The sequence below is a fragment of the Limulus polyphemus genome, unplaced genomic scaffold (genome assembly GCF_000517525.1).
Source record: "Limulus polyphemus unplaced genomic scaffold, Limulus_polyphemus-2.1.2 Scaffold3236, whole genome shotgun sequence".
Taxonomy (NCBI): domain Eukaryota; kingdom Metazoa; phylum Arthropoda; class Merostomata; order Xiphosura; family Limulidae; genus Limulus; species Limulus polyphemus.
In genome coordinates, this window is record NW_013668846.1 from 33,464 (window position 1) to 44,417 (window position 10,954).

Genomic DNA, 10,954 nt, shown 5'->3' on the forward strand with positions numbered 1-10,954 from the left:
TTACTCTCACACGCCTACAAAATCACTCTCACTCGCCTACAAAATTACTCTCACACGCCTACAAAATTACTCTCACTCGCCTACAAAATCACTCTCACACGCCTACAAAATCACTCTCACACGCCTACAAAATTACTCTCACACGCCTACAAAATTACTCTCACACGCCTACAAAATTACTCTCACACGCCTACAAAACCACCCTCATTCGCCTACTTTGTTTGTTTGAATTTATGCACAAAGCTACACAATAGGATGTCTGTGCTCTTCTCACCACGGGTATTGAAACCCGGCTTCTAGCGTTGTAAGTCCGCAGACACACCGCTGTGGCACTGGGGGGCGATCACCTTCAAAATTACTCTCACTCGCCTACAAAATTACTTTCACACGCCTGATATTCGTTTGTTAACTGTGCGTATCCAAATTTTACTTTACTAAAGTTATTAGTATTTTCGAGTGAATTAAGTCGTTAAATAAGTTCATCGTACACATTTTAGGCAATTCACAAGTAGCGGACAGTATCAGGAACACTTTGACCGAAGTTGTTCGTTTATTCAGGTTTTACTTTTCACAACTAGGAGGACTGAAAAACTAACGTGCATTTCATTTAGCCGCTGTGTGTTAATGTTCAGCCCCCCAGTGGCACAGCGGTACGTCTGCATACTTACAACGCTAGAAACCGGGTTTCGATATCCCTGGTGGTCAGAACACAGATAGCCCATTGTGTAGCTTTGTGCTTAACTTCAAACAATCAACCAACCGACTTAATGTTCATTAAATACTTAAGTTCAGGTAGCCTCTTAACTTTGGAAATAACAAGGTCTCTCTTGCCTTTATTTGATCTTACAGAATTGTTTAAAATTTTACATATGAAGATAACGTACAACTATGATATAACAAATACATTGAATTACCTTATTTATTTTTACAGGAAGGAGTTAGTACTGGAAAATTGATTTGTTAAATTGGAAAAACTCGTGACTTTGTAAAATTCGCCAAAATGTGTGAAATATTTTCACACAAAACTTATGTACACGTGTTTGCCTTTGTATTTATTTATCGTGTATCTATAGAAAACAGTAGGTTGGTGCCTTTCAGATCACGTATTATGGTGGAAATGGAAAAAATTATTAACTGTGATTCTCTTATATCATCTCGGATTTAGTTTATCAAAAGGCTTAGGAAAAAAAACACAAACAAACCAGCAACATAAAAAGAACCTTTAAAGTTTATTTTCACACCAAAGTAGAGTCAAATCAGTTTATCGCAATGTTTTGGGTAACCTTGTGTATTTTTTTATTAGTGTATGGACATTTGAATGTCTAATATCATCAAAATATGTCAAAAGCTATAAAATCAGAAAATTGCTTAAATCGCCATAAATGCTTTACATGCCTACTCGAAAGCTATTGCTTTAACTCGAATGAGATTCGTGTTAGTAGCAGTCCCCAGAAAGGTCAGCGGTACGTTTATGAACTTGCAATGTTAAAATACGGAGTTCGATTCCGCTAAAACAACAAAGGCAACCTGTTAGTAACTCGTGAGCTGTTTGTGCGAGGTTAATCCAGAGTGAAAAGAATTCATTCAATTAGTAGCTTTGATTAGCAACATATTAAGGAAAGAGAGTAACTCGTTTAAGTGTTGGTTTGCTTTAGCGCAAAGCTACACACACACATACCTATTGGACTATCTTCACTTTTTTCACCGTGGGGAATCGAACTCCAGATTCTAGCGTTGCAAGTCTGTAAACATACCACCTGATCCGCGTGGGTGACACTTTGTTAAAACTCATGACTGCTGGGCTCGTGATCTGGCCATATAAAGTGTACGGTATACATTTCTGAGATAAATATATTGACATAGACGTCTATGCACCTAGAACTTTCTAGTTTGCAAAGTATGGACTATCCTATTCAGTGGGCCCGGCATGGCCAGGTGGTTAGGGAGCTCAACTCGCAATCTGCGGGTCGCGGGTTCGAATCCCCGTCCCACCAAACATGCTCGTCCTTTCAGCCGTTGGGGGCTTTATTTGTGACTGTCAGTCCTACTATTCGTTGGTAAAGGAGTAGCCCAAGAGTTGCTGGTGGGTGGTGATGACTAGCTGCCTTCCCTCTAGTCTTACACTGCTAAATTAGGGGCGGCTAGCGCAGATAGCCCTCGTGTAGCTTTGCGCTATATTCAAAACAAACAAACAATACTTCGAGATTTAGCAACTGGTACCAGAATAAGTAGTTGTGCCAAAATTACTAAGAAGGGTTCCACTGTGTAAAAATGAAATATTTTCAGATCTTTACCTATTTTATTAAGGTTTGGAAAGTTACTGATACAAACGGGCACTTGTAGCACACGGAATTTACTGGAACATAAGGACATTTGCAGCTTTAGGAAGTTATTGAAACAAATGTATTTATAGTGAATTATAAGAAGTTATTGGAACAAACGGCATCTGTCCTGTTAGACGGTTATTGAAACAAATGGGCATCTGTACTATCTTGATGTTAATTAAACAAATAAGAATTTGTAGCATTAGGAAGTTACTGAAACAAACTGGCATTTTTAGCATTAGGGAGTTACTGAAACAGGCGGACCATTTTAGCATTTTAACATGTTCTTTGTGATTACATGACTGCCTAAGAAAAGCACATAACAAGTAGGCTTATTCTCGAAGAAATTGATATCTCACTAAACTTGAACTTACCTTTGTGGCCTATTGGTTACCGTGCTCAGACTGTGAATCCGAGGATTCAAGTTAGCGTCCCGTTGCCGAAAAATCTCTCTCCGAACATTGGGGTCGTGAGTACGATATAAGAGTGAACCTTGGGGTCGTGAGTACGATATAAGAGCGATAATCAAACTCCACTATTTGGGGTGAGAATTGTTGAATACTCGTCTTTCCTTTAGTCTGTCATTTCAATTGAAGGAGTCCCCTGGTGGTTCAGCGATAAGTTTACGGACTTACAATGCTAAAATCTGGGGCTGGACACAGCGAATAGCCCAATGTGATATTGGTTTAAAACAACCAACTACAGGGTGGATATGTACAAATAACCCTTTGTGTAGCTTTGCGTAAAAAAGTTTGAAAATTTATATTTCGGATTTTGTTTACTTACCAACTTGTTCGTTATTTATACGCCAATATATTATCATACGAGTATTTTTTTTTTTACTTTTGTTTATATAATTTCGCTTGTTCTTCTTGTGTATACTTGTACGGGCTTACACTAGACAATTTTTCCGTTTTAAATACATTCAAACTACATATTTTGGAACTTCCTGGTGTGTCAGTGGCAATTTCAAGGATTTGTAATGCTAAAATATGGGGTGGACAGAGCGCAGATAGCCTATTTTATAGCTTTGCGCTGAAAAAAGTAGCTATGAAGTAACTGCACATTAAGCAAATTTAACACTTAACACCCTCATATTTACTAGGCTGCTGCTTTCAATTGATCGTTTTGTTCGTTGTTTACGCCACTGTCCTCGCGTTTAACGTAATAATACTCTGGAAGGTGCATTATGCTTCTGTTTACTCTGTTACCATGGAAACTTAACACCTACTATTACTAACCAAATTTCTAATCATACAGAAATGGAAACACTAAAACAATGTTTTTTGTTCGTTTCTTTGTTTGAGCGCAGAGCTATATTGAACGCTCTGTCGTTTCCAGCGGGGGGAATCGAACCTCAGATTTTTGAGTTCTATGTCTGATCCACCGGGGGAACTAAAATAATGAGTCTGTGGACAACTACTATTTAACGTTCGCTACTTTTTATTTTTGTTGTTATTGTTAGAAGTCCTTGTAGTTATTGTTATTCGTCTAAAGGTCAACGGTGCTTTGCAACAGATGAAAATAACAGACATCATAGATAAAAATGTGGGGATGTTTTACTTTAAAAGCGATGTTTTCGCTTTAAAGCATTGTCAAAATCCCATATCTGAAGAAGTTTCATTTGCATATATTTTGGTATATTAGACTTTTGCCTTCAAATGGTTAAACATAACGTTCGTTACCAGTGGAGCGAGTCCACGTATTGCATCAAATTGAGTAAATTTACGTTGTTGTCTGTAACAATACTCGGTGTATAAATCTGACCACAATTGGGTGAAATCAGTCATTATAAAATGCAAAATACATTGGGGACTCCAACATTAATTAGGAGGATTAATTACAATATTGACTCAGCTGTTATTAGGGATCCTGTAACCAAGAAAGTCACGAATGGACCCACAAGAAAGATGGCGAATAAATAACTTAGAAAAATGTATATAAAATTACAATGGATGTTCCATCGGTGATTTTACGATTAAAATAATCTCCTCCATTTCTGCTACTTTATGAACCTATATAAAAGTAACAGGTGTTCTAAAAAAAAAGAAACATGTTACAATAATGTTTTCTCATTTACTTTCGGCTGTTGATACTTCTCGCTGAAATAATGTAGCATTACTTTTCTTTGACTAACATTTATGTAGACATAAGCTGAATTAGTACTACGAACCACGTCACTGGGAACACACTTCACTTTGAGATATTGCACCTTTATCGTCGAATTAATGTAATCTGCTTCTGTGTATAACATGTGTAATTCAAAGTATTAATGGCGACATATACATGTAATACTATATTAGTAGCTATAGACACGCGATGAAAAGTCTATACGAAAACAGCTTTGTTTCTGAAACTGTCCATTCCAAATTGGTTCTATCGGTCGTTAAGTCATGCAATAGCATGAACTATCAACTTCTTAATCCAACTATTTATCGACAAAGCATCATCAAAACAAGTATACGTATATGTTCATATTGTCAGAATCCTCTACAATTCTATCGGTAGCAAAGTAGATTGTTTAAAACCGAGTCACAAATTCAGGCTATACTAAAACTCTGGTTAAGTCCGCTACATTAAGCCAATTTCACCAAGACAAATAACTCCTGTTTAATATCGTGATCGGCTTTACAGTAGAAATGATTTTTTAACTTATACAAACTGCAACGTTTCAGATATTTTCAGACAATGTATGATTCACAATAGATACACATTCAAAATGCAACGGTTATTCTCGACAGTACTCTTGTTGAATTGAAATTATTTTGATATATTTATTTACAAAATATAAAAGCATAAAAAAGAGAAGAGAGAGATAAATTCAAACCAACCAAACAAACTTGTCCAGTGGCACAACGGTACGTCTACGGACTTACAACACTAGAAACCGGGATTCGATACCCGTGGTGGACAGAGTACGTATAGCCCATTGTGTATCTTTGTGCTTAACTTCAAACAAACAAACCTATCCCGTGTATTTTTCGAAGCTGTAGGTGAAAAGAACTAAATTACTATAAAATTAAACTCGGTTCATAAAGATAGAATACAAAGTGCAAGAGTTAATTTGTTGTTTTAAAATGTATCGTATTTACTCTGGCCTGGTGGTTAAGACACTCGACTCGATATCTGCGGGTTCGCCCTTTTAGGCGTGGTGGCGTAATAAAGTGTCGGTCAATCCCACTACTTGTTGGTATCGGCAGCCTAAGAGCTGTCGATGAGTGGTGTTGACTAGCCGTCTTCCCTCTTGCCAATGACTCCAAAATAGCCCTGGAGTATTCAACAAACAGACGTCATATTCAATAACGCACTCATCTTTTTTTTACTTACTTACTGGCTCAATATTCCACAAGGTTCTTTAATCTTTCTATATGGCCAGGTATAACATAATATGGCCTTTAGTTAGTGTTTAAATTTAAATACTATACTGCTGTAATTGGTTTTTAATTGTGTATTGTAAGGCGTTTTCAACTATAATCACACCTTACATTCAGATATGTATTCAATTACAAAAGCTGTTGGCGGGCTATCGAACATAGCAACAAACAGGTGAACAGAACTGTAGTAAACATTCGTTACGTTTCAGTCGAGAAACGCTTTAAACTATCAGTTATTCGCGCACGTGTTTATGTACTTCTCTTTAATTAAGGCAATTGAAAATAGGTTCTTTACCTTCTTAATGTTTAAGGTATTATGTGTACATCTAAATGGTTATAGTACATTATTTCAAACGGAGTAGAAGCATGAAGTAACGTTGTATTTAAGTTCATAGTAAGAAGGAAGTGATACAAAAATTATGAAAAATGAGAACATTAAGTTAATGTATTCGTTCACTTGCTTCCGAAAAGCATTTACTGAATGTGTTCTCTTTTACAAGATGTGTGTAGCTGTCAGTCATTATGTTCCTTTACTATAACGTTCACTGCATGCTGTTCCTTGTGAGTTTATAGAGGTACCTATGTTATGTTGTTGTTCTTGTTTTTCTTTTCATTGTCTTTGTACAAATGAGTAGATACTGAATGTCTATATAAGGAAAACAATATGCCATAAATTATTAATATATTGGAACATTTCATTGAAGATACGTGTTTGGCTAGCTTCAGCATTCTCCAACCAATGAAAAAAAAACTTTTTATCAAGGATTTAAAAAAAAAGAAACGCAGAAATCACAAAAGTGGTGCCACTTGGTGTATACATTGCAGATATAATGACCTGCATACACTTTTCCTTATGGGTAATATAATTCGTTGTATACGAGTATATAATGATTATGCCGTTTTTTCATAAAGAGCAAAACTGTTCGTTTGCCCTCCCCCTGCTTGCCCCCAGTGGCACAGCGGTATGTCTGCGGACTTACAACTCTAGAATCCGGGTTTCGATACCCGTGGTGAGAAGAGCACTAATAGCCCATTGTCTAGCTTTGTGCTTAATTACAAACAAACAAACAAGCCCCCTGCCTCTTGACTGTTTCGATTTTCGGTCGAAATCGAAACGGTTTAAGAAACCTATCGTGCTTTACTTCTCTCCTTTTGAGTAAGGTACGGAACCATGAGTATGCTTCATTATTTTCCTCTCTCTCTCTCATCTTGTGGAAATGGTTCTCTAATTATTGAAATAGGAGACGTTTTCTGTGGCTCATTCTCTGTCTTCCCCCCCCCCAAAAAAAACATTTTTTGAAATGTAAATTCCAGAGGATTGAGTACGTTATTTTGTATACGATTTTGAATCTGAAAATCAGCAACAAAAGTTATACACGTAGTATAAATTTGCGGTGGAAAGGCATGTATCAGAATTACATTTGGAAATTCTTTAGCGTTTCGTACATGGACGATGTGATGCCCTCGAAAAGTAATTCCTTTTTGCATGGGTATGTAAAACATTTATACACTCTGGTTATGTAGGTGTACTCGGGTCGTGGATTAAGAATATCCAAGACAGGATATCCCTTGTACTTAATTGAATTGGAAACAAAGAAATGTGTTAAACTTGTGGTACCAACACTATCCAGAAAGATATCTGCAAAAAGTCGTACCACAGCCATGGTAAGCAAAATAAGGCATCGTTTGGATCCACGAACACAAAAGCAAAAAACCATCCAAGTGTGCCCCAGGCAACAGTACTCAACAGGATCTCCTCAGGAAAACCGACACAAGTCACGTTTACACAAGCTGCTTCCACGACATATTTGCTCAACTGTCGCATACCTCAATCAGCTAAAGAATAAAACCGGTATTCATGCTATTCCATACGAAGACGTGTCGGTAAAGGCACGAGACACAGTATTTATGGACTTCTGTGCGATCGGACTGTTGAGATGAGCACTTGGAAACTGTTGACTTTGTACATTATATTAAGATTATGAAAAGCATTAATGCAGGAGGGGTGGTGTGCTTTAGACATGACAACCTTACTACAAAACATTTTGTAATGACATACACTACAGGATCATCAGACAGAGTATAATTAAAGGTGGCGACATGGACTGTAACGACGTGGTGAGGCTCCAAAATCTTTTTTTTTTTTAGTTTAACGTTCTCAACTTGTGTATTATTGCTTATTGGACGCAGTTAACGTTTTGAACGATTATTTTGTGATAGATTTTGTTTTCTGTCTCTTCCATTTTATGCGTTTTTCAACCAAAGGATCAAAACACAAACTACCAACGTACGAGTGGGATTAAAATCATGTGACCCTGTAATATGCAAGAGTGACATAATTGGTGAACTTGTTAAAGCAACTAGAAAATAGTACTAATTTTAGCTAAAATCTTTGCAACTGTGTGATAATAGAAATTCTACTTTTGATACCAGCTACAATTGTTTTGAAGGAAAAGCATTAGTAAAACGTCGAGGTTGTATAATGACTAAAAACGTATACACACTATGGGGTAATATTTAGTGATTATGTGCAGTTAATAATATAATACTTCGTAGTTCCCTCCGATCACAGTAACTATGTTTTTGCAATCATAACAACAATATCTAGAATGAACTTTTAACCACATTTTTATATACCTGTTCAACACAAGTTATAAGTAATGTGAAAACATTTTTCAATATCTGTTTACTATAAGACACTTAAAGAAACAGAAGCTGTTTAATAAGCTCTGTGTGCGTTATAGGAGTTACAAACAATCCCGTATTCGGGTCAAAGACCGACAAAGTTTTCATGTGATGGTGCATGCTGCTGAATGTCTGTATTCCTTTTGTTCAGGAGTTGAAAATTAGAGACAGCTATACCTGAACCCCAAAGAGCCCTAAACCGATGACCAATATTTTTTCTGGTGCCTCTATTAATAGTAGATAAGTGTTGGGTGGTCAGTATACACACGGTAACTGTTTGGTTTGTTTGGAAGTTCGCGCAAAGCTACTCGGTGACTAACTCTGCTAGCCGTCTCTAACTTAGAAGTGATAGACTAGAAGAAAGGTAGCTAGTCAGCAACAATCAGCACCACCCACCGCCAACTCTTGGGCTACTCTTTTACCAACGAATAATGGGATTGAATGTCACGTTATAACGCCCTCACGGCTGAAAAGGCGATCATGTGTGATGAAGGGAATTCGAACCTTCAACTCTCAGATTGCTAATCAAGCGCCCTAACCACTAGGCCATGCTAAGCCCGGTGATTGTCAGTGGTAATACATGGTGTCCATAAATCAATGAACCACTTCGTTAATTTGGTATAAAGACAAATGGGGAAATAGAGACAATTGCAATTTGCTTTATAATATATGCTAACACCTCAGGTCTGTCATTGACCAGTGACGCTCTTAATACCTCTCTATATGGTCCTCCGCTTGTAGCTCAATGATGTAGTCCAACAGTTGGCGGTGGATGATATTAACTAGCTACCTTCCCTTTAGTCTATTACTTTAAGATTAGAGACGTCTTCAGATAGCCCTTATGTATCCTTGCGCGAAATACAGCGTGGTTTTTGCTTTCGGATAGAAAAAGCAGATTTTAGGCCCAATAGACCTTTTCGCAAATAAAGGAGTTCGGTGTATATCACAAACTGGTGAAAGAGCTTGAACTTCACCATAACACGCTTCAAAAAATGTTTTGTTTTCTTTTGTTTTTTGTTACTCCCAAGGAATAGTTCAATGAACTGTAAGACTTAATATATAATCACCTTGCAAACAAAACGGAAACAGCCGATTAGGTCCCATGAGAGATACCAACTCACGTGAGAAATCAATTTTTTGCCTCGGCCAACGTGAGAAATTAGCTCTATATCTCAGGGGAATGATAAGTCACACATCTTTTATTTTGTCTTTTAAGGGATTGAAATTCCAAGGTCCACTTCTAATTGGTTTGAGACACAGCAGCAAAATATCGCAGCGACAAATTAATCGTTCGTCGGATGATATCATGCTGCTCCAAAACAATTTCGCCGAGATATTTTTCCGTTACAGTGTTATTATTATTTTATTCGTTTTTTATCAATGAGAATATAAACAGGCAGCGAGCGATATGCGCCGCGAAATATCGCATGTGTCGCGCGAAATCGTTCTGCTCAAGTGTGTCCTATAGGCTTTACCGTCCAATATAGGCGGAAATCGTCCACCCTAGACTGTAAGCCTGTCAGGAAATTGTCGAAATCATTAAAAGCTGTGAATATTTAGTAACAATTGTTACGTAATAATTAAAATGTGTAAAATAATAAAAAAAAAACCTATAACCCGAGCGCTTTCGAAAAGTGGACCTTTCTTCTTGAGGGGCAAACTGGGAATGGTGGTGTAATGGAATGAATGATATGTAAAGGGAGTTGAGTGACGTCATGGAAGTCATCTGGTCTTCCCGGAAACGTTTAATATATTTTTCCATGTACTGTTGTAAGTGTATTTCATTTCGGTACAATTTAACGTGTGTACATACTGAATGACATTTCAAAGGTACAGAATGAATACCAAAAGGCGTATTTCTTGGATACTCTCATATCTTATTCTTCTGTTTTATATCTGCTGATGATTCAGGTATCACGACGAGGACCATGCTAATCTTCTGAATACCATGTGGCTCACCGCCATCACATTTCTGTCTGTCGGCTATGGCGACATCGTTCCCAACACATACTGTGGCCGCGGGATTTCCGTCACCATGGGTCTCATGGTAAATATTACTTTTATCGAGTTATTGAAAGATAAAAAAACGCTAACAGAACGAACCCATTAGCAGTTACTATTCAGCGCTCTTGTTTAAAATAAATATTCATTGCTAGATATTATTATGTTAAAATCGCCAAAAACAATTTATAGCAGGTTGTGCATCTTTAAATCTTCCGAAACGGCCTCGGTGAAAAAAAAAAACACACTTAAAAACACATTCAAGTGTAGAAGATTTATAGATTAATGTATCTATGAATTCATTAAATCGAAATGACTCTTAGTATTAGTAAATCATGTCAAAATTAAATATCTAAACTGTACGATCTGACGAACAACGCTAGGTCGAAACGTCATCCTTCTTTAAATAAAAACATAAAAAAAATAATTGGCGATTTTTCACCCTCTTATTTAATTTTGATATCTTTGTCGCCTGTGGGGTTTTAACTACCGTATTTTTCGGTGTATAAGACGCGCTTTTTACCCCAAAATTTGATGTCAAAATCTGCTTGCGTCATATACACCGAAGGT

The 10,954-nt window shown here is 37.1% G+C and overlaps 1 protein-coding gene across 1 annotated transcript in view; it reads left to right on the top strand.

The window, feature by feature from the left end:
• LOC106468958 (small conductance calcium-activated potassium channel protein-like) overlaps positions 1-10,954 on the top strand; it is a 56,247-nt gene that overhangs the window by 27,056 nt on the left and 18,237 nt on the right. The window contains exon 3 of the mRNA XM_022397358.1: positions 10,295-10,430. Within this exon, the coding sequence (XP_022253066.1) occupies positions 10,295-10,430 (136 nt within the window). The remainder of the gene's footprint in view (positions 1-10,294; positions 10,431-10,954) is intronic.